General features: G+C 54.9%; 4 protein-coding genes across 6 annotated transcripts in view; all 4 read left to right on the top strand.

The window, feature by feature from the left end:
• The first annotated feature begins 174 nt into the window (after positions 1–174).
• Positions 175–7478, top strand: HOXA7 (homeobox A7). The gene is made up of 3 exons (XM_081146886.1): positions 175–259; positions 2673–3770; positions 4715–7478. The coding sequence occupies exons 2-3, from the start codon at positions 3392–3394 to the stop codon at positions 5011–5013; spliced, it is 678 nt and encodes a 225-aa protein (XP_081003012.1). The 5' UTR covers positions 175–259; positions 2673–3391; the 3' UTR covers positions 5014–7478.
• A 152-nt stretch (positions 7479–7630) lies between these two features.
• Positions 7631–27841, top strand: part of HOXA3 (homeobox A3) — a 44878-nt gene continuing 24667 nt past the window's right edge. For 2 of the 3 annotated variants that reach the window (XM_081146880.1, XM_081146879.1), the window contains exons 1-2: positions 7631–7715; positions 20023–20126. The gene's annotated coding sequence lies outside the window, so the exon portion shown is untranslated. The remainder of the gene's footprint in view (positions 7716–20022; positions 20127–27841) is intronic. The other variant, XM_081146881.1, reaches the window with a different exon arrangement.
• On the top strand, positions 12120–14653 carry HOXA6 (homeobox A6). Its single transcript, XM_081146885.1, has 2 exons — positions 12120–12769; positions 14179–14653. Exons 1-2 carry the CDS (start codon positions 12328–12330, stop codon positions 14436–14438), a joined length of 702 nt encoding a protein of 233 aa, XP_081003011.1. The 5' UTR covers positions 12120–12327; the 3' UTR covers positions 14439–14653.
• Positions 14439–19162, top strand: HOXA5 (homeobox A5). Its single transcript, XM_081146883.1, has 2 exons — positions 14439–17057; positions 18099–19162. The coding sequence occupies exons 1-2, from the start codon at positions 16163–16165 to the stop codon at positions 18347–18349; spliced, it is 1146 nt and encodes a 381-aa protein (XP_081003009.1). The 5' UTR covers positions 14439–16162; the 3' UTR covers positions 18350–19162.

Below are 27841 nucleotides of genomic sequence, written 5' to 3'. Positions count from 1 at the left end.
GCTCTCCCCCCCCCCCTTCTTTCCCTGTTCATACACACACGTTGGTATTACGGACACACGCCTTCATCCTATTTCATTACATAAGACACAGTATTTCACTGCATCCGATTGTCAGAAGGGTTTTATCACTTCCCGAGAGCCGTCCGCGGCCGCGTATCCAAGCGGCAGATGGAAAGCTCCGTTTATGTAACTACAAATAAATGGCCACGGAGCAGATCGGTGGCCACCGCTTCTCTCCCCAGGTCCCGGGGGGCCCCAGGTAGGTGCAGGCCGGCGGGGACCCCAGAGGCTCTCGGATCGCCAGGCGGGGCCTCTCTTGCCCTTGGCCTGCCCGCTCGCTGGCTGGGAAGGGGTTCTCCCAGCTCGGGGCTGCCTGGGGCCGGCTTCTCTGTCCGCCGCCCAGACGCGACCCCGCGACAGCCCGAGCTCCTGGGCACTCGTCGGGGATGGATGTGTCCCCGCGCCGCGACCCGGGGCTGCTCACTGGATGGCGAACCGACGCGCAGGTCGCGCGCGGGGCGCGGACAGAAACGTTCAGAGAAGCGAACAGCCAGGCGCGGGGCCTCTGGCCGGCTCCGTGCGCTGCCGGGGGGCTGGGTTGACATTTTTAACTGGATTTAAAGGTTGAAGGCAACCTGGTACCCAAAAAGCAGGGGAAACACATATTGCTCGGTGTATAGGAACCCAGCCCCAGGACGGCGGTGGCCAATGTCTTCATCTAAGGACGGCGGGGCAGATGAGAACCCCGCCTACACGTGCCTGCTCCAGGCCGAGCGCCCGAGCGTATTTCTGAGAATATTGTCACAAATAACCCAGGGCAATCGTGTTGGTTTTTTGTTGTTTTTTTCCCCCCCAGCCAGATATGTAGGATACCACCGGCTCCAGAACACGCAGTTAAAGAGGCCTGTGGAAAGCCTGGCTCTATCTGGTCTTTTCGTTTTAAAAACGCTGCCACACAAGGCAGGAGGAGATGGAGAAACCAGAAACGAAAGGGAGGTTTTGGCACGCGCGGGACGTGCCCCAGTTGGCTGCCTTGGGTCCAGAGAGGCCGAGGCCTTGCGGGGCAGTATCCGGAGCCGCCTGCGCGCGGGCGGAGGGGCAGCGCGTCCGGCCAGCGCCGCCTGGACCTTCGCGGCACAAACCCAGGCGGCGGGGAGCGCGGGGCGCAGACCTTCCGCGCGCTGGGCCGGGGCCGCTCTCCTCCCCGGCTCCCCGCGGCCGCTCCCCGCTCTGCCTGCCGGGTCCCCGCGCCCAGGGCAGGCTCTGCCTGACCCGCCATCGCTGCCGGCCGCTTCAGCCGCCCAGTCTAGACAGACAGCGGTCGGCGGGCCTGGGTCTTTCTCTTTGCATCTAAGCTCTGCGTCACTCAAGGAACAATTTATTGGTCTAAAGCTGTCTAATTCCTCCTCTTTGATCTCCTGGCCCTCTCCTTGTTTGTTTCATCTCCCTTTAACTTTCTTAGGTTTTTATTTCCTGCCAGAAATGGACGCTATTTGGAATATTTGTTTGGGTTTTTTTTTTCTTCCCTTCCTGACTGATCCCCACCATTCCCCAAGCAAGACAGCTAGCATCCTGCCCCGCCATAAAAGGTATCCCGGATATTGCCCCACCGAGGCTCCTGTACCTCCAGGGGACGCCACCCTGGCCCCACCTGCGCCTACAGCCCCCACCTCCCCAGACACACCCTGGGCCATCCACTAGGCCGGAGCTGGGGCTCCGCTGCATGCGGGTCTGAACCCTCCCGTCGCCCTTTGTGCTCCTAGGACCCCCTGAGAGGGTGCGGTGAACGGGGGGCGGCCTGGACCCTCTGAAAGTGATGGGAAGCGCTTTGTACGCGAAGAACCAAACTCTATAATTTAGAGGAGAATTTCCGGGGCAATTCCATTGTGAGGTCGGGTTTATGGTGTGCAATCGAGCTGAGCAGTAAAAGGCGTACTGACCTGGCCGCCAGGCTTCCAGCTCGGCCTGGGCAGTTTATGAGGCGTTTAGGGGAAGGCTTCTCCCCACCACCCTCAAAGGAGCAGTGAGCGGAGGGGGCTTTGGCTGTTCCAACCCTGCCCAGGGGTTGCAGGTTTGGGAAGGTAAGCTCCAGGAGCTGGGGGCTTGGATGGGAGGGAGTGTGACTACTGTGTGCTCCACTCTCCGTGAGCTGATCTTTCGAAAGATGAAGCTGCCAGTGCTGGGTGGGCTTTGGGGAGGTGTCTCCCTATTTGTCTTGGGGGGGGGTGTCTCCGAAAGAAAAGGAGACCCAGAGGGGGCTGCAGTTTCCAGGTGCCTGGGCCTCCCTCTCTCCTCTCCAAACTGGCTCTAAAGCATGTATTGCTCCCAGGCACTCAAGCCCATGAGGAGCTGTGGAGGCCCAAGGGTGGCCACAGGGAAGGCTACCGGAAACCTCGGGGTACACGTGGTACCTGGAAAGGTGCAGGGCCTGAGGTTCCTCCAAGCTGGGGGAGACTTGGTTCCCCTTCAGCCAGGGAGAATCCAAGGTTGCTGGGACGACAAAAATGTTCAACCATTTCTCTGGCTGTCAGAGGCCAGGCAGGTGCCCGGGAGGGAAAACCCAGAGCCTGAGGGGCCAGCAGTGTCCAGGAGGAGGGAGGGGAATCCCACGTTAGTAAATCTTTTGGCAAATGAGGCTCATTAATAGATAAATATTTCACTGCTTCCTTTAGGCGGATAAACAGTGCGCCCCTGATTAAGGAAAGGAAGCTGGGAGACCTTGACTTTATTCGAACCACATGGTTTCCAGTTTGCTGCTGCGTTCTCGCTGCAGCTGGAAGCGACGCTGCGCCGGCCCCATCTGAACCCGAGGCTAAGCCAGCCTGTTGCCCGCTGGACCTGGGCCGGAGGAGACACAGGCAGAGAGAGTCGATTTACCCAGAGCAGAGACTTGCCCATCGGGTCGCTTCGGGGCGCGCGGGGCGCAGAGACCCTCCCTGGGCTGGGTCAGTGGGCAGAAGAGGGGCGGAGAGGACCCGAAGGCTTGGTCCAGGGTTCTGTAGTGGACAAGAGCGGGTTGCGCCCTGTCTGCCCCGCGCAGCCTCTGCGGGCCAGGCGTCCAGGTTGGCGGCGGGCTGAGCGCTCCCGCGGGGCCCGGGTCTTTTCCCGCGGGACGTGCCCGGCCGGCTGCACGCGGGCAGACCCTCCGGCCACACGCCGGAGCCTTTCCCCTTCCATTCTAGGCTGCCGCGGGCCCCGCGGAGCAAGACCACCTGTGAGGGCTGCTGAGATTGGCGGAGGCGGTCATGTGGGCGGTCACGTGCTGCGGCGAGCTCCGTCCAAAAGAAAATGGGGTTTGGTGTAAATCTGGGGGTGTAATGTTATCATATATCACGCTACCTCGTAAAACCGACACTGAAAGCTGCCGGACAACAAATCACAGGTCAAAATTATGAGTTCTTCGTATTATGTGAACGCGCTTTTTAGCAAATATACGGCGGGGGCTTCTCTGTTCCAAAATGCCGAGCCTACTTCTTGCTCCTTTGCGCCCAACTCGCAGAGAAGCGGCTACGGGGCGGGCGCCGGCGCCTTCGCCTCCACCGTGCCGGGCTTGTACAATGTCAACAGCCCCCTGTATCAGAGCCCCTTCGCGTCCGGCTACGGCCTGGGCGCCGACGCCTACGGCAACCTGCCCTGCGCCTCCTACGACCAAAACATCCCCGGGCTCTGCAGTGACCTCGCCAAAGGCGCCTGCGACAAGGTGGAAGAAGGCACGCTGCACGGTCCGGCCGAGGCCAATTTCCGCATCTATCCCTGGATGCGGTCTTCAGGTAGGCGCAGCGGCTGGGCGGGCCGGGCGCGGGGGGCGCGGGGGCGCGGGGCTGGGGAGCTCCGAGCTGGGAGCCCGGCGGCTGCGAGCGAGCGGGCGGCCCCGTGACTTCTGGCGGCGCTGCCTTTCTGGTTTTAATTAGAGTCGAGGCGCCATAGCGTGGAGAACCCGTAGCATTGTATGTAAATGAGGCTCATAAAACTTTTTATGGCCCAATTAATGGGTTCAATCCTCGTAAATTTATTTAACTCCGTTTGCCTAGGAATTTTAACATTAAGTTTGTTTGGTCGCGATTCTCTCTCTTCCTCCCTCCCTCCTCCTCGCCCTTTCAGCCCCGCTTTTCTTTCTCAAAAGCTGGGAGAGCCGACTCCTTCAGGGCCCCTCGCGCGCCCCTGTGCCAGGGGCCTTGTAAAGGCTGGGGTGCAGGGCTGGAGCGGGGACAGAGGGTCGGAGTGCCCCCAGGAAGGTCCGGGGATGGGGGAATCGGCTGCTAGGGAGGAAGGGGGCCCCTGGAGTGCGGGCCACCGAGGGTCGCCCACTTGCCTAACCAGGCAGGGAAGCGGCCCCACTGGCCTTTGAATGGCAAAAGCGCAGCGCTTCCCCTTGCGCACACTCTATATTTACAATTTCCCTTTGTCAGGGGGCAGCAGGACATTGTGGAAGCCTAGCCGGCTGGAAAGCGCGGTTGTAAAGTTGGGATTCTGCGCCTTCCCTCGTCAGGGAGCTGCCTGCTTGTCTGGCACCGCAGTTGGGGTCTCTCCCTATCACCCCCGCTCCTCCCCCGGCTGAGTTGGGGGCGCAGGGCAGAGGGGAGCGCGCGCCCCGGGTCAGGGCCAGGAGGAAGGTAAGAGGTCTGGGACGGCGGCCTGGCTAACGCGCGTTCTTGTCTGTGCCCCTATTGGCTCGCCTGTCCGTGTGTCCATGTGTCCACATGTCTGCTTTCAGGGCCCGATAGGAAGCGGGGCCGCCAGACCTACACGCGCTACCAGACGCTGGAGCTGGAGAAGGAATTCCACTTCAACCGCTACCTGACCCGGCGCCGCCGCATCGAGATCGCCCACGCGCTCTGCCTGACCGAGCGCCAGATCAAGATCTGGTTCCAGAACCGCCGCATGAAGTGGAAGAAGGAACATAAGGAGGAAGGTGCGGCCGCCGCCGCCCCCGAGGGCCCGGGGCCCGCCGCCGCCGCCGCGGCCGACAAGGCTGAGGACGACGACGACGACGACGACCAGGAGGAGGAATGAGGGTCCAGCCGGGCCCTTGGCTGCACCAGACAGTCAGGAAAGCGTCTTTAGAGACACAGCGATTTTATTTACAAAAGTGGAAAAATAAAAAGAAAATGTAAAAAACAAAAAAAACAAAAAACCCAGTCCCCAACCTGCACCCCATGGACCCCATGACCCACTCCAGCTCCCAACTGTTTTGGACAGCAGCCGCCTAGACTGGGTTCCCTTGGGGATCCCCTCTGCCTCTGAGGACCCCCAGCAGACACCCCCCTCATCCCAAGGCCAGCTGGCTCTGCGCTGGCATGGCTAAAATACTACCTAGCACAGGCCTCGGAGAGAGGCACCCCCAAACTACCTATGGGCCCAGCCCCAGCGGACCTCCACTCCCAGGAAGCCCAGAGTGTCCCAACACTGGCAGACACCCAGCACCTCTCCCATAGGTCAAGGACCTGATTCTCTCTGTACTACCTACTTGTCCCAAACTACCTATTTTGTGCTCGCTGGCTCACCTCCTACCTAGTGCCGGCCCCTCCCAAGCCAGGCCCCTGCTGCTTGTGGCTGGCAGCCTTTGGGGGGTCCCTGAGGCTGCACTGAGAAGGTGCTGGGGCCGGGGGACCAGGGCATTGGCTTTTATTTAAATTGAAAAATAATATATTTATTCCAAAGCATTCTAAGTGCTGCAATCTAGAATTCCCTCTTCTCTGGCCTGGGTACTCCAAGCTCAGGCCCGTCACCCCCCACTTCTGGAGGGGAGCATTCCCAAGCTGGCTGCAGATTGCTGAGTTAGCTTCTGCTTAGTAGGACTGCAGAGATGCTCCCAGCCTCCCTGACCCCCTCCCTGCCCCTGTGTCCTACTGCCCAGCCATGTTGAATATGTACACCCTGACTTTTCCTACAATAGCAAATATTGTATATTTGAACAAGATTTTTTTTTTTTTTTTGTCATTTATATAAGTCTTGGAGCTCATTTGTAAGGCAATGTCTTGACTTGGGAAGGATGTGTTAATGGGGTGACCTTGTAGCATGGTGTGTTGTCTTGAGCTAACTCTATAGCAGGTGGGGAGAGCCAATGCCCTCCCCAGTGCCCTTCATCTGTGTTGTCCTGCGTCCCCCTATCGTCCCTCTCAGCTCTAGCCTCGGGTTCCAGGAACAGGAAGGTATGCTTTCCGCCTCGCCCAGCTAACCGTGTTTTAGGTAACAGAAAAATAAAGATGCTTGGTGACAAAGAAATGTGGACTGCTTTATCTGGGGAGGAGGGCTGGGGAGGAGGGTAATTATAGCTGGAGAGCAAGCACTTTCTGTGTGTGTGTGTGTGTGTGTGTGTGTGTGTCCAAAGGGCTTTTAGGGAAGCAAAAGACCAAAGGACAAATAGGGTCCAAGTGTTGGGTGTCCACGAATTGGTGCATATGCCGGTCAAGTTCCTTTTTGTGTGGAATTTTTATGTGCGGGTTTGTATAGGTATGTGTGTGCCTCTTTTTGCCTATGTATTTCAGTGTCCTCCTGTGTGTATTTTTGAGTCCGTAATTGTATGTATTTCTGTGTCTGTCATTGAGCGAATGTGTTTCTGTGTGTAAATAATTGCGTGTGTGTGCGCGCAGAATGGAGCTATGCGTTTCTGTGTGTCCATAGCTGTGTATGCGCATTTCTCTGGGTTTATGTCCGACTTGTGTACGTGCGCACAAACGTCTTCCAGATACCTTGGAAATGGAATCTTCGCTAGATACGTGTTATGTTCCATGAACCTCCCCAAAAACCTCCATAAATTCCAAGAGCGAATCCAAATCCGCTCTTTCGCCTCAGGGTGTGGGGTGGGTTTGCAAAGGGGTATCACCCTGGGTCTGATCCCGAATTTTCCATGAGCCCTGAACCTGGCGGCAGGCGGGAGGTGGGACTCAGGGCCTCTGCGGCTGCCCCCCTACCCCGCAGCCCGGCTGAGCCAGGGCGCCTCGGAGCCCCGCGCTGCAGCTGAGGGCTCGAGGGGGGCCGGGCCGCAGCCCCCCGCAGCCAGCCCGGGCGGGGCGTCGGGGTTCGGGGAAGGATGAGGGGCTGGGGAAGGGGCGAGGGGGCGGTGGGCACAGCGCAGAACAGCGTGAGCTCCGGGGGCGAGGGCCTCGCCTGCCGTCTCCTGCCTGGGCTGGGCCCGCTTCTCGATGCTCTTTTTAATAAAACCCGGTCCAACTGGGTCCGTAAAACCCGAGGCACCAAGTCGGGGCGGCCTCGGTGGTAAGATGGCGCCGGTGTAAGAGCTGCCTCCTCGTAGAGATGGGGAAAGGGTCATAAATCCGTTGTTGTTTATGAAAATTTACAACTTTGCAATACAACTTTATGAGTTGTTCGGCCCTTCCATTGGCCGCTGTCGGTCATGTGGATGGGAACCGTGAACATGAACTTTTTTATAATTTCCCTTGCGAGAATAGAGCCGCATTCTTTCGCTCCGCTCCGTCCTGCCTGCTTCGGAGCTCTGCCTCCCAGCCCGGCTCGGCTGCGCTTTGTCCGGCGATGGCGAGCGAGGCGAGGCCCCGGGGCCGGCCCGGCCCGGCCGCTCGCGCTGGAGGTGGGGCGCGCCCAGCTCCCCGGGCGCCGCGGCGGCCGCTGGGCAACTCGCAACCTGGCTAATTTCCTGCGTCCTCTGGCACCAGGAGGGAGGACAATCCGTCTCCCCGGCAGCCCAAGCGACAGCTGTCAGAGGGGCAGGAGCTTCTGGGAGCCGCCATCTGAAGGTGAGACATGTGGGGAGACAGGAGCAAAGGTGGTGAGAGGGGAGCCAGCGCTGGCGGCCGCGGGGGAGGCCGCGCGGGGCGGCTTTGAAGAGGGGCACACCCCGCGTCACCCACACTCGCCCGTTCACATTCGTCCCCTCGCACGCGACAGGACAGCCGCCCCCCACCACACACACGCACACACACACACACACACGCACACACACGCGCACACACGCGCGCGCGCTCCCTTCTCCGCGCCCTGGCTCGCGGGGGCAGAGAACGCCCGCCGTCCTCCGGGTGGCACGGCGCCCTGGCACGCGCGCGCGAGCACCGAGGCCTCGCTCCCTTCCCCAGCGACCTGGCCTCGCCCCAGAGGAACTGGCCCTGCACCCTGCGTTCCCCGCCAGCCTCTCGGGTTTGGAATTTTTTTTTCTTTCCTTTTTGCATTCCTGACCCAATTGGTTCGATTGAATTCCCCAGCGACTGGGGACAGTTCCCGACCTGGGAAGGTGGGGAAGAGGCCAGGGCCAAGAGAATTTATCGACACGCGTTTGGTGTCCACACGGCAGGCTCCCTTCCCTGGGAAGTGGTCTGGGGAGAGAAAGGTGGGATGGCGGGCGTGGGGGGTAAACAAACGTGAACTTACTAATTCAGCGGAGTCCTCTGCGGATCGCCTGCTTCCCTCCACGCGGTTTTCCGATGGGAGGCGTCAGGAGCGCGGGCAGAGGGGAGCGGCGCGCGGGTGGGATTCTGTGCTGGAGGAGAGGACTGGTTAATTGGCTGGGTGTTGCTTGGCGGGAAGTTTCGGTGCAGAGGATGGAGTGGTGTCATTGCGAGGGGCAGGGGCCCGCTGCTAAGGTTGCAAGGAGGTTGCAAACCGAGTCTGGGCGATAGGGGGACCCCCACCCACCCGCCGGGGCGCAGCGGGGCCGGCGCCCGAGCGCCCGCCTTCGGCAGGCGGGGAGAGGACGGTGCCGCCGCCCCGGCGGAGGCGCGGAGGGGGCCGCGGGGTCAGCTGTGCGTCGCGCGGCGGCACCGACCGCGGTTCGGTCTGGGCGCCTCTCCGCTGGGTTTGCGCGGGGAGCTTCCTGGGACAGCGGCCAGAAGCCACCCTGAGGTTCTGGGCTCGAGTTCTTTCTGTTTTTTTGGTGTAGGTTGTTGATGTTTTCCCACCTTAAGATACTACCTTGGTGTGCGTTAGGTAACGAAGGGGCCGCGGAGGTTCGGGACGCCCCGGGCGCCGTGGGTGCGCGCGGCGAGGTGGCAGCGGCGCCTTCGCGTCGCAGGGCCGCGGGCGGCCTGACTGCGGCTGCCGCGGGCCCATTATTTATCGCGACCGAGCCCGGCGGCTCTCTGCTGCCACGCTGTGGCCGTCGCCGGGACCGACGCCAGCCGCAGCCCCGCGCGGTGCAGCCCGGCGCGACTACTGCCCGGGCCCCTCGGAGATTCCCAAGCAGGCCGCGGAGAGGGGGGCGAGGGAGGACCCGAGGGGCGGTCTCCCAGGGCCTGACTGGCCGGGAACCTCCCCCGCCTTAGCCACCTGACAGGAGCTGGACGCCCGACTAGACTCGGGTCCCCCCTCCCCCCCAGCACCATGGAGACTGGTTGCACAGGCCGCCTGGCACGTCATGGCTGCTTCTGTCCAAACTGCGCGTCCTAAGGCGCCCTGGGGGCGCACGCTGGTTCGGGGAACGCGGCGGTCTGTGGATTTTGAAATCACAGAGACCACTGGTAGTCCCGAGGCCTGCAGGCCTGGCTGACCCTGGGAAGGACTGGCTATGGCAAGGAAGGCGGCCTTTGGCTCCAGGCGAGAGCCCGTGACGGGCACAGGCCGCACCTGTGTGCTGTGGGCTCTGGCCTGGGCTAGAGACCAGGGCGGAGGAGGTGGCCTTCAAGGTCCCCCCACACCGGCAGGCCGTCCTCCAGGCTGGCAAAGGTCGAGGAGCTCAGTGGGCAGCCCAGGGAAAGGGCGGATTGGGGGGCCCTGCCTGCCATCCCGTCCCCCTTGAAGAGCAGCTGAAAGGTAAGTGGACTTTCTGTGTGGCTTTGACCGAGAAGAGAGAGCCCTGGTGGCCATTCTGACCGTCCCAGTAAAGGCTCCCTCCGCCGTCTGGGGCTTGTATTCTCGCCTGAATCAGTCTCTCTCTCTCTCTCTGGCTCTCTCTCTCTCTAAATATATATTCACTGGTTGGAGAAATAGATTTGGGCGGCTGCCAACATGATATGTACCAGCCTTGGCTAACATGTAGAGATTTCAGTTTAATATATTTGTCCATCTTACTGCCTATAGAAGCTAGAAATACAATGTTTTGTTGGTTCTTAGCTGAGAAATCAAATTCTCTTGTTGGCTGGGAGCATTATTAGATTGAGAATCCAGGTCAAACCATAACAAATAATAACAACAGTCGTAAACTGCCACCAGCCCCAACACCGTGCAGGGGGGACCTGGCAGAATGAAGCAGAAATTATAAATGTAATCATTTATCAACATCTCTAAACGGGTTTTTGTTTTTTGTTTTTGTTTTTTTGTCTTACATAAAAACTTGCTTGAAATCACTGTCATCTGATGGTCTTGTTTTAGAAACAATAATTCACACATAATTTCCTTGAAACACAGCTTTAAAAAATAATTCCCTTTAAATTTTTTGACTATTGAGTTTTTACTTTCATCTATTGAATCCTTTCCCTGAAGAACTGCGAGGAAAATGTAAAATTCTAGCCTCTCCTGCCAGGCCCTTTTTTATATATGCAAAGGAGAAACTTTCCCAGGTTGGACCGATTGGGGCACAACCAGGAGGCTTCTGGGCACAGCCCCCAGAGATGGGCAACAGCAGCTTTCAAGGGTTCACACTAGGCTCTGGGCACCTAACTAACCTTAGCCCAGTTCTTTTCCAATTTTTTCCCTTTAGGGGAAGTGAGGGCAGGTGGGAAAAAATAAAAAAGCAAGGAAGAGATTAAGAAAATCGTTTCCAGATTCCTAGGGGGCATTGCCACTCCCCACAAGTCCTGAACCCCATTCTCCGCATTTGCCAGAGTTTTACAGAGCTAATAATCACCCACCGGAAATTCGACCAAATCATATAAACAGTCTTTTTTCAATCTCCACAGAATTGAGGATCTTAAAGCTAATTCAAGGGGTTTTACAAGCCCCCAAAATACAGTCCTAAAAATGCCATTGGAAAGATCACATTTTACAAAATGAGATTGATCCATGAGCCGTAAAAGTCAACTTTCTCCCAGGCACACCTCTCAGGCAAGAGAGAGCAGCACCAGACAGGTTCTGCCTGTCCTGTGTGGGGAAGACCAGGCCTGGGACTGCCGTAAAAGCAATTCACACGATTTCCTGGAGCTGGTGAGACAACTGGTCCCCGTTCTGGAGCCACTGTCGGGGCAGGCCGCGGACCAGTCCCAGGAAAAGCAGGAAAGAGGACCCACCCCAGGACAGTGTGGGGGCGTGGGGCGCCCCAGACACCAAGCACATCAATTATCCTGCAGCCTTGGGCCCAGGCGAGCTGCCCTCCGTGACCGGCTGGGCCAGGGACCCTGGGCCGCCGCACCTCTGCAATGAACCCAGAGATTCCCTGTCTGGATCTGTCCCGGTTCTGAGCGGTCCAGGGGGCTGAGGGCGATTCCCCGGGCTCTGTGCGAGGGGAGCAGGTCCCGCGGCTGGCTTCAGAGCTCAGTCTCAAGGCCACTCCCCTGTAGGTCCCTTTCTTGTAGAAACCAGTGGTTTCTGGCCTCTCTGTTCCTGGGTTCAAAGGCGGAACGGGGGTGAACAGGTTTTGGGGGTGCTTTGAGGCCAGGCAGTCGCTGGCCACTGGAGGGGAGGGAGTCGGGACTCCAAGGAGACGCGCTGTTTGTGGGAGGAGGGGGCCTGCGGGGTAAGGGACCACCTTTGGCCGGTCCCGGCGGCTCCAGGTGAGCCTCCGGCCCTCTGCGGCCCGCTGGCCCGAGCCCCCGGCGGGAGCGCGGACGGAGAGGAGGGGGGACGCGACGCCTGCTAAGGAGTGCGGGGCGCGGAGCTCAGGCCTGGCTTCTCAGAGCCCTCCCGGGGCTCCGGAGCCCGCACCCACGGGTCGGGGAGTGCAGGGGGAGGGGCAGGCGCGGGCCCAGCCGCCAGGGCAGGCCCCAAAGAGGAAAACCATCCTCGTCACCGCCCCTCGGAGCGCAGAGCTGTCAGGTTTCCTGTTTGGGGAGAAAAACCGGCAAAATCCAGCGAGGCAAAAAGGGGAGGAGGGGAGAGCGGCGTGGCGGGGCCTGGCGGGCCTGGCGGCGGCCCGGGCGCCCCTGCCCCGGCCTCACCGCGCGCCCCTGCCCGGGCCGGGCCCGCCGCCGGCGTCCGGGAAGGGAGCCGGGCCGGCCGGCTGTGCGCGCCCATCAATCTGCCGCGAGGGCGGCGGGCGGGCGGGCTGGGGGCTGTTTGTAACTTTGCTGCCTCGGTCGCCGCGGTCCCCGGGGAGCGGGCTCCGGCGCTCGCTCCCATTGGCCGCCGCCGCGTCAGCTGGTGCGATTTGCTGCTGTCGCTTTTGGCGTTCGGCCATCCAGAAACAAACCAGTTCGATGACTACTAATAGTTATAGCCAGATGTACTAATACACAACAAATCACAGTCCTGCAGAGGGGCGCGCAAATGAGTTCCTATTTTGTGAATCCCACTTTCCCCGGGAGCCTGCCCAGCGGCCAGGACTCCTTCTTGGGCCAGCTGCCCCTCTACCCGGCCGGCTATGACGCGCTGAGGCCCTTCCCGGCCTCGTACGGGGCGTCGAGCCTCCAGGACAAGACGTACACCTCACCTTGTTTCTACCAACAGTCCAACTCGGTCCTGGCCTGCAACCGGGCGTCCTACGAGTACGGGGCCTCGTGTTTCTATTCTGATAAGGACCTCAGTGGCGCCTCGCCCGCGGGCAGTGGCAAGCAGAGGGGCCCCGGGGACTACCTGCACTTTCCTCCCGAGCAGCAGTACAAACCCGACAGCAGCAGCGTGCCGGGCAAAGCCCTGCATGACGAAGGCAGCGACCGGAAGTACACGAGCCCCGTGTACCCCTGGATGCAGCGGATGAACTCCTGCGCGGGTAAGGCATGTCCCTGCAGCCCCCGCCGCCCCCAGGAGCGCGCAGGGAGAGGGGCAGGAGGCAGGGAGAGGAGGAAGGAAGGGAGAGACGGAGAAAGTCGAAAGAGGAAATAGAAAGGCAGGAAGGAAGCATGAACAAAGTTTCTTTGACTTAAAAAAAAAAGAGAGAGATTAAAAAAAATACCACCCCAACCCATTCCCAGTGGAGCAATCAAGCTGTGGCATAGTGAAGGCAGGGCACTAGTGTCCATGTAAGGTGACACCTTAGGGGAGCGTGTGTGTGTGGGGGGGTGTCATTGCTATGCTATGTGAGACCCTAGACAGGGGCAACCTAAAGAGAGAGCCAGGCTGGATGGGAGGGAGCTCCTGCGCACACTGCAGCTCCCTGCTCAGATTCCCAAGCCGACTGGGCCTTCTGCACCCATCACTGACAATCCCCCTTCACCTCCTATCTGCCCTTCAGGCACTCACGTAGATAGAGGTCCTTATTTGGCTTCTTCCAGGGTTACCCCAAAGCCTTAGAGGGCCACATCCCCAGCTGCAGTATTTCTTCTCTCCCCTCCCTCCCCTCCTCCCCCTTCCACTCAACTGCTCACTTACAGCCAACTTCTGCCTCCTTTTGAGAACCCTGCCCATATCTCAGACACCCAGCTTGGAGGGAGCCCCCACCCATGGGCCCCTTTGGCATCAGAACAAATAGCCCATCACAGTCCTACATTTCCAGGAACCCCAGATGGCCCATAGCTCCATCTCTTTGCCCCACAGTTTCCAAAAACTCCACAAGGAATCCTTGGAGCAGGACAGTGCCTAAATGCGAATTTTAAAACTTACAGTGCTTTGCTTTAAAATCCACTTGTTTTTTTTTTTCAAGAAAGGTCTGCATGTCTCAGAAGGGCCATACAATTTGGGGAAAATTGCAAAGATTTGAGGAGGCTGACCGTTTTTTAATCTCCCAAAAAGCGCACTGAATGCTGAGATGGCTGGCCACAGTAACATCTCCACAGAGATCCATATGTGGATTCGCTGTGTCTACTCTACACTCAGGGTTCCACACCCCCACTCCCAGACATACACACACTACACTCCCACAAAACACGACCTAGGTACCCCGCATTAAGAATGCTCCTTATATCCTTTTGCTTGTAATGGTTTTCTCACAGAGCAGATTTAAAAAACAAAAATACAAACAAACAATAACACCCCCCCCTCAGTCGTTTTAAGTGGAAAATAGCTCGCGTGGTATGAAATAATCTCCTCCCATCCAGACGGCTTTTGGCCCAAGACATAGTGGGAGAGGTCAGCGCGGAGCGGGTGGTTTCCAGCCCGGAGGCCCAGGGCGCGCGGTGCGGGGTTGGCGGGCTCAGCTGCCCGGATCCAGGCTCACGGGCGCCCGGCCCTCTCTGCCCGCAGGTGCTGTGTACGGGAGCCACGGGCGCCGAGGCCGCCAGACCTACACGCGCTACCAGACGCTGGAGCTGGAGAAGGAATTCCACTTCAACCGCTACCTGACCCGGCGCCGCCGCATCGAGATCGCCAACGCGCTCTGCCTGACCGAGCGCCAGATCAAGATCTGGTTCCAGAACCGCCGCATGAAGTGGAAGAAGGAAAATAAACTCATCAATTCCACACAGCCCAGCGGGGAGGAAGCCGAGGCGAAGGCGGGCGAGTAGACGCCGGGCCAGGGACCAGGCCAGCGGTGCGCCCTCCCTCGGCTTTGCCCCCTTGCCTTCGCCTGCTCCCCAACTTCTCTCCCTGCCTGCTACCATCCGGGGGGCTTACGCAGCTTCAGGGGAGCCCGGAGCTTTGCAAACGCCTGAGCATTTATTTCTTACAGGAAAAAAAAAAAAAAAAAAAAAAAAAGGAAAGGAAAGGAAGGAAAAAACAACCCACACATACAGCCAATCCCAGCGGTGGAGCGGGGCGCACTACACACACAAGCCCGCTCTCCAAGTCTGCCCAAGCCCGCTCTGGATCCCGGGGCGCGCCTCAAATTCGTCCCCGACTCTTGTGCTAGCGCCTCTGCACCCCCCTGAGCCCGGGACGCGCGGGGTTGCTGGAGAGGAAAGAACCCCGGGACCGAGCCTCTTTTGGTGTCTGGGCGTTTCGGCCTCGGTCCCTGGCTGCCAAGTCCCGGAGGGCACCACCAAATCGACTCCGGCCACTGCAAAGAGGGGGGGCCTAAAGGTTGGGGCCCCAGCGCTGCGGTGGCCTCCCAGTGCGCCCCCAGACAGGAAGAAGCTCGAGGAACAAAGGGGGCCCTGAGGGAGCCTAGTCTCTCGGCCCCGCGCCACCGTTGGTGGAAGAGAAGCGGCCTCAGCCGAGCCCAGGCAACCTGGGCGCCGGTGGAACTTTACAGCCTGGGAGCGACCGGGCTCCCGAAGGCTCCGGGCTCCGGATTCCAGCTCCCCGCCTCCGACAGTGCTGGCGCTGCCAACACAGCAGCTCCCCGGACCTCAGGAGGGGGCCCAGGGCCATGGGCGCGGCAGGAGCCGTGGTTTCCAAGCCTGCCAGGGGCGCCTGCGACGCCGGGCCTCTAGCGGGGAAACCCTCCCTTGCCTTTCATCTATGTTTGTGATTTACTTTCATCTTTCAGAACCCGGGAAAATAACTACGGAGATACTAGGCACTGCCACGAAATGCTTCCATTCGCGCCCTCACTTTACTCCTGGAGGTCTAAGAACTCGGCCCACGAATCCCCAGCCCCCAAGCAGCTTCTGCGGCTGCGGGGAGCCTGGGCCCACTCCCTGGGTTCACCTGGAACCCCTCCGACTTGGGGCCCGGCTGGTTCCAGGGAAAGGACCCAGTGGTGAAGATTCCCCAGGCTGGATACTTAAGGCAAATCACATAGCAAACTAATGACACGAAAACAATATTTACACGAAAGAAAAATCGAATCTGGTTATAAAAGTGTATGGAATTTGACCTCGCCTCGGAGAAACACTACACAAAAGCTATCTTTAATAGACGCCTGTCATTTAAGAGCGGCAGGGATACTGTCCCTCCTGCGCTCGCCAAAACAGAGCCGTAATTGTAGCCGCTGCTGCGGGCAGGATTTATTTCTCCAATTGGCTAAATGGCCTCCCCCCCTTCCCCGAAGGTGATATCTGTATTTTCAAATTTCAGAGCTGCCGGCAGGACGGGCAGAACCGACCCCAACCTCGACACAAAAATAAGAGGGGCTGCACAGCGGGGAAATAAAGTTGTTGTAAATAAAACGCAAGTCACCATCTCCCCCCAGTCCTCTGCATCCTCGCCGGGCACGCGATCGGCAGCTGACGGCCTCACAATTGGTACATCCTAATGGAACTGCGAGGGAAATGCAATAATTTTGCCATAATGGGCTGTAACCTCGATTCGACCCCGGCCCTTGCAGCCCAGGGTCGGAAGCGGAGCGATGAGCCCTGCCTCCAGCGGGTGGCGCTCGAGTCCGACTGAACGGCGGCGGCGGGCGGCGGGCACGCGCCTCGGGCGCGCGCGCCGCCCCTCTCGCCTCCACCCAACTCCCCCATTAGTGCACGAGTTTACCTCTAGAGGTCATCAGGCAGGATTTACGACTGGACAACAAAAGCACGTGATTCGAAGTCGTACCCCATATTTGGGTGCCTACGTAGGAGGGAACCAAGTACATGTCCCAGTCATTTCCATAATTCATCATAAATTGTGCAAGGGTGCTATAGACGCACAAACGACCGCGAGCCACAAATCAAGCACACATATCAAAAAACAAATGAGCTCTTATTTTGTAAACTCATTTTGCGGTCGCTATCCAAATGGCCCGGACTACCAGTTGCATAATTATGGAGATCATAGTTCCGTGAGCGAGCAATTCAGGGACTCGGCGAGCATGCACTCCGGCAGGTACGGCTACGGCTACAATGGCATGGATCTCAGCGTCGGCCGCTCGGGCTCCGGCCACTTTGGCTCCGGGGAACGCGCCCGCAGCTACGCGGCCGGCGCCAGCGCGGCGCCCGCCGAGCCCAGGTACAGCCAGCCGGCCACGTCCACGCACTCGCCTCCGCCCGACCCGCTGCCCTGCTCCGCCGTGGCCCCCTCGCCCGGCAGCGACAGCCACCACGGCGGGAAAAACTCCCTGGGCAACTCCAGCAGCGCCTCGGCCAACGCCGGCAGCACCCACATCAGCAGCAGAGAGGGGGTTGGCACGGCGTCCGGAGCCGAGGAGGACGCCCCCGCCAGCAGCGAGCAGGCGAGCGCGCAGAGCGAGCCGAGCCCCGCGCCGCCCGCCCAGCCCCAGATCTACCCTTGGATGCGCAAGCTACACATAAGTCATGGTAAAGCCAGCCTTTTTCTCAATCCACGCGGCCGCGGGGGCGCGGCTCCGGGTCTCTCTCTCTCCCCTTCGCCACCCTCTCTCCCCGGCTCTCTCCCGGTGTCGCCTCTCCCGGCCCTGGGGCGCCTCTCCCCGCCGGTCTCCTTCCCTGCCTTCCTCCATTCTTCTCTTCTCTGCGGCGCCCTGCGGTCGCAAGTGTGTGTGGGGGGGAAAGGGCCGCTGGATAGGCAAGTTTAAGACGTTGAAAGGGGGACGTGGAGAGAACCCAGGTCGAACCCCTGCGCCTCGGAACGCGCGCTCCCGGGCCAGGCCCGCCGAGCAGGGCGCGGAGAGTACAGGATGGCAGTGGGGGCTGTGAATCGGGCTTGTCAGGACGGATAATTTATGAGGAGGGCTACGCTGGGGGAAACGGCGTTACTAATTAGAGTCCCCGAAACGGGGCTTGGGGGTGGGGGGTTGGAGGGGGGGAAATAATCCAGGCGAGAGCCAGCGGGGCTCTGAAGTTTTGGGGGCAGGAGGAAGAGCAGGAAAGGAAAGGGAAGGGAAAAGGGAAGGAAAGGAAAGCAGGCGCCCCAAGCCTGCGGGCTGGAACAGGAGGCGGCTCTCGGGGCTGGAACTTCACGGGAGGGTGACCTGGAGGCCACTGGGGCGCTCAGGGAAGGGCCTTGCGCTTTGGTGGGTTTCTGAGCGGTGGGCAGCCTGCAAGGGCTGTGTCCCCGCCTCGGGGCGCCAGGGGCAGGGCCCGAGAGGACAGGAGAGGGCTGAGGGAAAGCCAGGGGATCCTCCGGGACGCAGCTCCAGCCTCGGATGGGCCGATTGTTCCCAGAGTCCAAATCGTATTGTTTTCTCTCTAGAAAGGAAGAGGGAAGGAAATTGGGGGGTGTGTGCGTGTGTGTGTGTGGGAGGGGGGGCGGGCGAAGAGGGAGGACTTGTTGAGCTTTTCTGCCCTGTTCCCTGCTCAGGACCCTGGCTCGCCCGGCCGGCCGGCTCCGGTGGCCAGGGCGCGGAGTTGCTGGCTAAGCGGCTGACTTTTCTGTTGCAGACAACATCGGCGGCCCCGAAGGCAAGCGGGCGCGCACGGCCTACACGCGCTACCAGACGCTGGAGCTGGAGAAGGAATTCCACTTCAACCGCTACCTGACCCGCCGGCGGAGAATCGAAATCGCACATGCCCTGTGCCTCTCCGAGAGACAGATTAAAATCTGGTTCCAAAACCGGAGAATGAAATGGAAAAAAGATAACAAGCTCAAAAGCATGAGTATGGCGGCGGCGGGAGGGGCCTTCCGCCCCTGAGTATTTTGAGCGTTCAAAGTACTGAGCAGTATTAGCGGATCCCGCGTAGTGTCAGTACTAAAGGTGACTTTTCTGAAACTCCCTTGTGTTCCTTCTGTGAAGAAGCCCTGTTCTCGTTGCCCTCATTCATCTTTTAATCATGAGCCTGTTTATTGCCATTATAGCGCCTGTATAAGTAGATCTGCTTTCTGTTCATCTCTTTGTCCTGAATGGCTTTGTCTTGAAGAAGAAGAAAAAAAAAATAGATGTTTTAACTTATTTATATGAAGCAAGCTGTGTTACTTGAAGTAACTATGACAAAAAAGAAAAGAGAGAAAAAAAAAAACACACAAAAAAGCCCCCCTGCGACCTCGTTTAGTGCCAATGTTGTGTGTTGCACTCCAGTTGTTTAACTGTGCATGTGAGTGGAAGTGTTCCTGTCTCAATAGCTCCAAGCTGTTAAAGATATTTTTATTCAAACTACCTATATTCCTTGTGTAATTAATGCTGTTGTAGAGGTGACTTGATGAGACACAACTTAACTTGTTTGACGTGTAGTGACTAGTGACTCTGTGACGAAAACTGTGACTCCGAGCGGTGTGTCCCCGCGTGCCTTTGTAGGACCCTTTGCACGAACTCTGGAAGTGGCTCTTATAAGCGCAGCTTCAGTGATGTATGTTTTTGTGAACAAAGTTACAAATATTGTCCAAGTCTGGCTGTTTAAGCAAACTGTGATCAGCTTTTTTTTTTTTTTTTTTTTTTTTTTGTATTTGTTTTTAAGGAAAAAATACTGACTGGAAACAAAAAAAAAAATAAACTTTCTATTGTAAGTTCTCTTGGTCTGGTTTGTGCCAAATAGTGAGCGGCTCTTTCTGCTCTTCTGTCTGTCTGTCCAGTCCTGGAGGCGGGTGAGTCTGAGGCTACCTGAGCAGCAGCCTGCCTGTGCAAGGAGACCTCAGACCAACACCCTGACCTGCAGCCTCCCTAACTCTGACCTTTCAGAAAGTTCAGGGCAGAAGGTGGAACAGCTGTAGGTGCTTCCAAAGCCTGAGTCCAACCTGCCCATCTCTGAGGAAACCAAGTTGACTTGCTGGGTACAAAACAAGAGGAAGAGACAGAAAGGAGGAAAAGCCCAGGGCTTTGTTAGCGGCCCACCGGGCCCACACAGATGCTGTTTCCTAAGGCCAGCCTGGGCCTCCACTGGAAGAGGCCGCTGTGCCAAGTTGTGGCCCCCAAACTCTCTGCCCCTAACCCACCCAGGCACCCCTTTCCCACTCCTCGCCCTGAACCCAGTTGGCTTCTTCTGCTACAATTAATTTGCTACAAATGGAAGGTACTTACCCCATCCTAGCTCGATTGGGAAACTCCTCAGAGCAGCTAAAGCGCAACTAGAGATTTGCACATTTACCGACTGCTTACACTGATGCCGTCTTTCCTTTTAAAAGTTATAAAACAGTAAACTTTATAAGCCCCAGTTCCGGCTATCTGACATTTGGGTGCCAAATGAATAGGGTTTTGTCTATGAATTAGATCGTAAAATCATCCATAGCACAGACAGATCGGCTCACTGGCTATAAAACGTCACGTGGGGCCATTAAAGTAAGTTTTATGGTTTTGGGGAGTTGACATCCAACATTATATACCACATAACATATAATCTCACTGACGCTGGACTCCATTTGACTCTTTTGCAGGCTACGTGTGCCGCCTGGTCATTCAAATTGTCAATTTTAGGTCCAGAAGTGTCCAAACCACAAGTTCTCAAAACTCTCTGAAAAATGGCTCCCTCCGAGTTAAGGTAAGCTCGCCTCCTGAGCACTTTCAAGTTTGTTTGTACTCTGAAAACTTTCCTCCCGGATCTCTCTCTCTCTCCCTCTCCCGCTCTCTGGCTCAGTGGCTGCTGAGGTCGCCCCTGAATTGGACAGGGGCGCGCGCTCTGCCTCTGCGCCCCCCGAGCAGCGCCAGGAGCCTGCCCCGCGGAGCCCCCACGGGGAGCAGCGCGCGCGGCGGCCGCGCCCCAGGCCCAGCCTCACTGGCCGCCCCCCGCGCCTGGGGATGACTTCCGCTGCTGCGGGAAGATGATTTCTGTGGGGGGGGGACTAGGCTGGGCCGCCCCCCATCCCGGGCTGGCCGGCCCTGCTTCTGTGGGGCAGTCGCGGAGCCCTAGGGTGGGGGCTGGGAGCCGGCGGGGCGCAGGCCGCGTGCGCCCAGGGCCGCTCGAGCTCGGGGGTTGGAAAGAAAGGCCCCGGCCGGGCCGAGGGGACTCTCCTCCGGCGGGATTCCCGGTGGGGCTGTGGCAATGCGTCTTCGCGGGGCCTGGGTAGTCTGGCAGCCCTGGGTGGAGGCGGCCGGGTTTCAGGCCGAGGGTGGCAGAGGCCGGCCAGGCGCGCGCCGCGCCTCCAGGCTGGGCCCCTGGGTTGCCAGGCCGGCCACGGCGCGCGGGGGACCGCGGGTCCCCCCACCTGCGGGGAGGGCTCCCACCCCCTCCCCGCACCCGGGGCCAGGCCCTGAACCTTGCTGGCCTGCACCTCTTTATTTCGGTGGGACTGTTCTCACCCGCCTGCGAGTCTGAAGCAATAAACTTTATGGCCGGATTTAACTTGAGGCTTTGAATCCCCAGGCTAACTGAGAGGAGCGCCAGCGCTTTCTTTTCTCCCGCCTGGCCTTTCTTCTCGCTTCTTTCCCTTTCTCTCCTCTTTTGTAGAATTAAATCATCTAGGCACAGGACCCTCTACAGGAGCTTAGGCGTCCCCCTAGAGAACACTGAAGACTAGAGAAACCGACTCCCCCTCAAACATACAGGGGGGATGCTTCCAAACTGTGCCCTAAAGTTTGGGGGGAAACGGAGGTGTCCTCAACACCCAACTTAAAAGTCCCCAGAGCCATTAGGTTGTTTTCCCTGACACGTCATAAAGGGTAGTTGAGGGAAGAAATTGGTCGTTTGTCAGCAGGAGATTTCCGCCTTTCTTTTGTTAGCTGCTCTTACTGTTTGATCCCAGGAAATTTACATAATCTATGATTTCCAAAACAGTCCCCAATATTGCACCAACGGGTGAAGTAAGGCGAAATAAATTTTTCCTAGGTACAATTCCAGCTTGGCCTCAGCCACCCACCCCCTCTGGCCTCAACCCCCCACACTCTTCAGTGTCAGAGCGGTGGCTGGGGCGCTGGGGCCTGTTCTGGGGTATTTCTCTGGATGGGTACCCACATGGGACCTAGCGGATTTCCCCCTATCCCAGCTGAGGAATTAAGCCAAATTCTCCAACTTAGAAATGAAACAAAAAAAATGGGATCTTCTGTCTCCAAATGCTTTTCTCCTTAGGAAAGGGGGTAACTTTCTGCAAGTTCTAATTGGTAAAGATATTTACTAAGTGCCTAAAGTGAAAACATTTAAAGTGTAGATTTGGAGTTTCAGCATACTTGATTGTGCACAGGCCACTTATACTCAATATGAGTCCAACAGATGTTCCCAAAGTCAGAGGTCCAGAAAGCAAAACCTGGGAAGTTTCCTGAAAATATCGAAACCCTCCCACAAGTCCCACTTCTCTTGAACAGTGAGTGGCAAGGCAGATCCCTGAAGTCATTTTTTTGTAACCTGTTAAAAAGTGAGCATTGCTATTTTGGTACTCAGGAAAATGTGCCTGCACCTTGGTGGAAACCAGAATAGAAACTCTCTTTGGGTTCTTTTGTATTATTTTAAGTGTCTGTAAGAATTCTGGAGTCTTTGTTTTGCTGCTCTGAGTTTTTGGGTTCTTTCTTGGAAAAGACTGGGTGAAGGTTTTATTTTAGTTGCTCATTGGGTGATCTTGCTTGAGTGATTTCTTGGTGACTAAAATTAGTAGCAGAAAAGAGAGTGATAGGGCTGCTGGCAGACTCACTTGACTAACTTGCCTGGAGGAAGTGGCCACACCACCTCCGTGGCCACATCCCACCCTGGGGTGTGGGAATGGGCAGAAAGGCTGTTGGACCCATATCCAGCATCACACAATATAGAGAAACTTTCCCATGACTTAAAGGAATAAGAGGCTATAAATATTGTCAGCTGGCTTATTTCTGTCTGTTGTAATCTTCATAAAACTTTAGAGTTTAAGGAGCAGGCCTTAACTCACGTGGAGTTAAATGACTTTAAAAAAAAATACAGCATCCAGTCAGACCCATGTGAGCCTTACTGGAGGAATTTTTTTTTTCTTCCTATTTTCACAGGAAGCATAGGAAAGAGGATGGCTGGTTATCTGCTCATTTTGTAGATAAGTTATTTCTTCTTGTGCATTCTTTTGGGTTGTTTTTGCAGAGAAACTTACTTAGAAAGAAAATACCTGTCACTGAGAGCTTTATGAAGACATCCAGCCTCAGCCTGTGGCAGAAGTGTCTGTCTGTGTTCCTTGTCTTGTAAAAGGAGGTGTCCAAAATGTGCAGGGCCCCGTTTGTTTCTACAAGCCAAAGGGACAATATTTCCTGAACTATAAATATAATAGGAAGCTTCTGGTCACACTCACTTAGGGGTTTGTTAGGGTTTCCATGGTCTAATTTCACAACATTATGCCAAGATCCCTTTTCTTCTGCTCTCTCCCCTCTTCATTGTTGGCGGCTCTGGGAGAGCAAGGCAGAATTTTCTACCAGAAACAGAGTCATGTTCATTTGTTGAGATGTGAAGAGTATTATATCCAAACAATTAGTGAGGGGAGAGCAAATTACATCCTTAAAGTTGGGCTATTAAAGAGGAAAACAATCCTTTAGGCTTAAAAGGTGCCTTTGGAAGTCTCTCCCCGCCTTAGCTTGGGAGTCTGTCCTAGTTTGCCCACCATGGAGAGTGCAGAACTGTACGGCTCTATCCCTTTGGCTTCTAGGGCAGAATTTCTTTCTAGTCAATGACAAAACTATAAATGGGGCTTCCAGACAGGGCTAAGGGGGTCAGCCTAGGCTCCCGCCCACATAGGAGTGGGGCGCCTCAGTCCTAGCCATTCAAAGCCCCAGAACTGGAAGACTTGCCTAGGTTTGTTTTGTTTAGTGTCTTTCACAAAGAAAGCTTCCTTCTCCCACCATATCCCCTCCCCACAAACCAGTCTTTTCAATAATAATATTTGTTATGAAGGTTATTGGGTAATTATTGTGATTTTGTGAAGCAGCCCTTGCTAGAGGTGAAGTCTGTCATCACCTAACAAATGACGCCCGCGCAGTTCACTGCCGGGTTAAGTAAATGCAGAGAAGATAAATCTGCACACCCTAGGAATCGCCAGCAGAGCACGCTTTAGTACAAGTTCACAGTCAACTCGCCTGCCTGGGCCAGCTCGCCCAACAATTAGGGCTGCGTCTTTATTTTTAAATAAAGAAAAAAAAACATGTCTCCAACTTCCATTACCTGCTTTCCCCCACCTTTTTTTTTCTTCTCTCTTTTGCTATTTGTGAGGTTCCCCCACCCTACTCCCAATTTCCTTTGTAAATGTAATGATGAGTGATTTCAAAATCATCTCTTTCCTATTTTAAGCGCTGACAAAAAGAGGTAGGAGGCTGATTTGGCAAGAGATACAGTCACAAACACACAGAAATATCCAGTGTGCCCTCTTATTCTAAAAGGCTGTGGCAGAAGCAGGGCGTCCCTGAGATCCTGGGGGGGGGCCTTCCCCCTGAAAGAAAAGGCACAGCTTTGTATATCTTTGTGGCTAGTGCGTTGCAACTGCAGGTCAAAAAGTTGAGGGTCAAAAGTTTACGTTGTGCAGCACTCTCAGTCATCTGCCCAGACAGAGTTTGATGTCAATGTTAGAGCTGCGATCTTGACTATCAGCACAAAAGATAAAACGGCTCCGAGTGACGCGTGTATCACGGTCTGGACTCCAGGTGAACCCTAGTGGTTGAGTGACCTCAATTACGGACAAAAGGATAGAAGATTCCTTTTCGAGAGTAATACATGCTGTATTTCATCTTGAATTATCGCCCCCATTCTGAGGGAGTAGCGGCAGGTAAATAGGCTTAGATTACCGAAAACCCAACACCTCAGATGTGGGAGAACCAGGAGTCTGTGTGCGTGTCACAAAATTAAAAAGCTCAGAACTCATCAGTGGACCTTTAAGAAATAACGTAGCAAGTTTCCAATGCTCCGTGGTACCTTGAAAGGCAGGAGAACCAGCAGGAAACTTCCTTTATTTGAAAATGGTGATTTTGGGTTTGCCATTTCTCTCTTTTTAGTACCCTTAATGATCCCTAAAGTGTGCGAGAGCAAGGGCAAACACTGGAGCTACTTGCAAAATGTATTCTTAGCGATTTTCAAACGCAGCATGCTTTTGCTGAAACTGCCACCCACTAAATGCAATTCTTAGAGCTGGGGAGAGGGGGAAGGAAACGGAAACCCTCCCCCAAAGGGACAGGATCCCTCCACCCCCTCCACCAGAGAGAAAATGCTTATTGGTACCATGAAAATGATCCTGTTGTTGGAAAATTTTCATTATGTTTATTGTTAACCCTACATTGAATGTAAGAGAAATGCTATAATCTGTAAGTGAATAGCTACCCTGTAAAGAATATGCCATTTGAGCAGGAAGGTGGAATCCACAAATGCCAGAGCATCGTGACAGACTTCTGTTCTCCAGAAAATAGTCTTTAAAAACACATTTGGGATAAAAGCTAAGGAGAGGGAAAGCAAGCTAAGGAGGAAGGGTGGGAGAATGGGGAAAGAAAGGGAACAGTGTGTTAAGGAAGCCGACTGGAACCATGCCTCCCTCGTGTGTGAGTTGCAACTGGAGAGCTAGACTATATTTCTTATTTTTTATGTACCGATATTAGCTGTAAGTGTTGGTGCCATTAGAATCTATTTTCTGGGGGACATATCTTCCTTTTCCATGTATTGATCCTTAAGTAATCATTGTAGGGGAGCAGAGAAGAGAAAGATGAAATTTTTTCCTAGGTTTTTCTTTTAAACTATAGAGATGAGTTAATTCAACTACTCGGAATGTAGACTCTTGCAGGGATGTTTAAGATCATCCCAATATATTCTGGTTGGTTGGATTTTTGGGTGCCAGGCACCATCGCTGCTGGTAAATATTTCCCAAACAGTGCCTTCGTGGAAGTAATCAGATTGCTTCCACTGTGGGATGTGTAAAGTTTTCGCTCTGGCCAAGAGCTTGAAGCCAAATGGGGGTGTGCCAGATGAAAACAAGAAAGGGAACAACTGTGGTGATTGCTGTTACAGCAGTGAACACTTCCCCACATCTGGGCTAGCAAAATGAAGAAAACTGAAACCCCCCGCTATTACTCACCGAGACAATTATGTGTCCCTTTGAGAAAAACTTGTTATTGTTTTATTGGTTAAAAATCTTCCACGCCTTAGAAACATGTCAGCTTCAATAATCGTAGACACCTCTTCGCCAGTTTTTAAAGCAAAAGAGAAAGGTACCTGTAGAAGTTACTGCTTTCAGAGTGCGTTTTTTATTGCGAGAATTTTGATTTTTAGGCCTCTTACACAATCCTGGTGAAAATTCATATAGAAATGTGAGTATAAATTTCAGTCTTTATGCCTGGGTCATGTTCATTACTCTAAACTACTGCAAGGAAATTACCCCCGAACAATTAACTGGTCAAATGGCTGATAAAGTATTGCTTCTCTAAAATCATACGCCTAGGATAGGTGGGAGAAAGCCCTCAAATGCCACCATCAGGCTTCTTGAAATTCAGCCATTCTCGCCTGCGCTCCTCCGGAGAAGTGCTTCAGATACAGAGCAGTCAGTCTGGGGGACTCTTGCTCAAAAGAACAAAGGACAAATACAGTCAATACATTCCATAAGGTTTACATTTCCTTTGCTTTTCCCCCCTTGGTTTTCCCTGAGAAGGAGTGACCTGGGCAAAGACCCTGCTCTCTAAAAGACACTGTATAGACCTTTTAGAAGCGCAAAGTCCAAGGCCGAGGTGAACTTCAGGTCAGCGCGTCTAACAAATATGAAAATGTCGGCTGGTGAAGGGCGCGCCTTGTGATTTAACAAAGACTGTCAATGTGTAAGATTAATAAGAAACAAAATGCACACGGTGTCACTGTTCGGTCACTTTGAATCTTGGGACAGGGTTGCATTCAAGAGCGAAGGCTATTCCAAATATATTCAAAATGATTCAAACAGATTCAAACTAGGCTGCAAACGCTGTCTTCCTCTCGCCCGCCCGCCCTCTCCCTTGGCCTCCCTCCGCTCTCCTTCTCCATCTGGGATTCGAGGAGATGATGAAAAGTTATTTCACTTAATGGGATTTTAAGAAAGCTTTTGTTGGGAATATCTGTTATCCCTGCACGTGGAAATGAGCAAATGTGCTCACCAGTTTCCCAAGAAAAGGATAACTGCTTTCACCCTGCTTGGGACTGGAGCCAGTTGGTGTGCGAAGATCAGCACACTCCCTCTCTGCTCCATTTCAGAGCATCCCATCTTTTTCTCGGGCGAGATGCTGCTGGTAAACTTCAGTTTATTTATTAATTGAGTTAAGTTTCTCTTTCTGGCTTGACTTCGGTGTCTTGGATCTTATGTAAAGGCAAGAGTTGTTGCTTTTTTAATGTTTTTCAAAAGATTATTTGATTCAGTGGAATGATGTTGTGGCTTGCACAGAGAGATTGTGGAAGGATCAGAAAAGGTACTGAGATTGTTTATTACAGCCATAAATCTTGCAGTAAAATGTCAAAATGTCGGTGTGTGAGATAACACTTGGTGGTCCTGGCTCCGTTTGTGTTTATGATAGGAACCACAAAGACAAGTTACAGGCCTTGGGGGATTCTGTGTAAGCCCATCTTCCTGAAGTAATAGAACCACATGAAACAGGGCAGTTCACTCGTTTAGGCTAACCATATACAAAACAGGGCCCATGCCTTGTTAATGCTTTAAAATAGAAACCCAGTAGGAGGTTCTGAGGCTAAACAACATGAATTTTGTGTTTTGATGTCTGTAAATAATACTAAACAAACGTGGTTAAGACCCTAGTACTCAATGCTGATGACATGAGGATGACGGCAAATTTCCTTGTCATGTTCTCTCCCCCCCATAAGCCTAAAGGGCCCAGTTTGGTCAATTACATTATGTATATATTGTCCAGATTATATATTCGGTAGATATGTATTATTTTTTCTTACTGTTGAGAGATGTTGGTTTAGGCAGCTGTGTCACAGGCTAGATTTCCCCCCTGAATCTAAAGAGGATATTTAAAGATTACATTCAGCACTGATTTCTGTCTGTGGCTCAGATTTCATTTAAAAAAAAAAAAAAAGAGAGATTCAGGGTGCCCCACATGGATGGACAGCACTCTTCACAGACACACAGCCAATGTGGAAAACCTCTTTGTACCACTTCAGGGTGATTCCAGTTAAAAAAAAAAAGCTAACATGATCCCTGTTTAAACCTCTTTTCCTAAATTAGTTTAAAGATTAGTCCCATATAATAGGCTTTATGTGGCTAAGCATTAAGCGACTATCCATCAAATGGATATTCCGGCATTTAGTAACTCATAGGAGTAAGCGATATAAATGAAGATAGAACTGACGTTCCTTTTGAA

This window comes from Miniopterus schreibersii (assembly GCF_964146895.1).
Source record: "Miniopterus schreibersii genome assembly, chromosome: 9".
Lineage (NCBI taxonomy): Eukaryota > Metazoa > Chordata > Mammalia > Chiroptera > Miniopteridae > Miniopterus > Miniopterus schreibersii.
The sequence above is the reverse complement of the archived record's forward strand: the minus strand, read 5'-3'. Positions and strand labels throughout refer to the sequence as shown.

Coding starts and splice junctions, on each gene's coding strand:
- HOXA7 (XM_081146886.1), top strand. CDS start 3,392: ATGAGTTCTTCGTATTATGTGAACGCGCTTTTTAGCAAATATACGGCG. Junction 3,771..4,714: donor TCCCTGGATGCGGTCTTCAG/GTAGGCGCAGCG, acceptor GTCTGCTTTCAG/GGCCCGATAGGAAGCGGGGC.
- HOXA6 (XM_081146885.1), top strand. CDS start 12,328: ATGAGTTCCTATTTTGTGAATCCCACTTTCCCCGGGAGCCTGCCCAGC. Junction 12,770..14,178: donor GCGGATGAACTCCTGCGCGG/GTAAGGCATGTC, acceptor CTCTGCCCGCAG/GTGCTGTGTACGGGAGCCAC.
- HOXA5 (XM_081146883.1), top strand. CDS start 16,163: ATGAGCCCTGCCTCCAGCGGGTGGCGCTCGAGTCCGACTGAACGGCGG. Junction 17,058..18,098: donor CAAGCTACACATAAGTCATG/GTAAAGCCAGCC, acceptor TTTCTGTTGCAG/ACAACATCGGCGGCCCCGAA.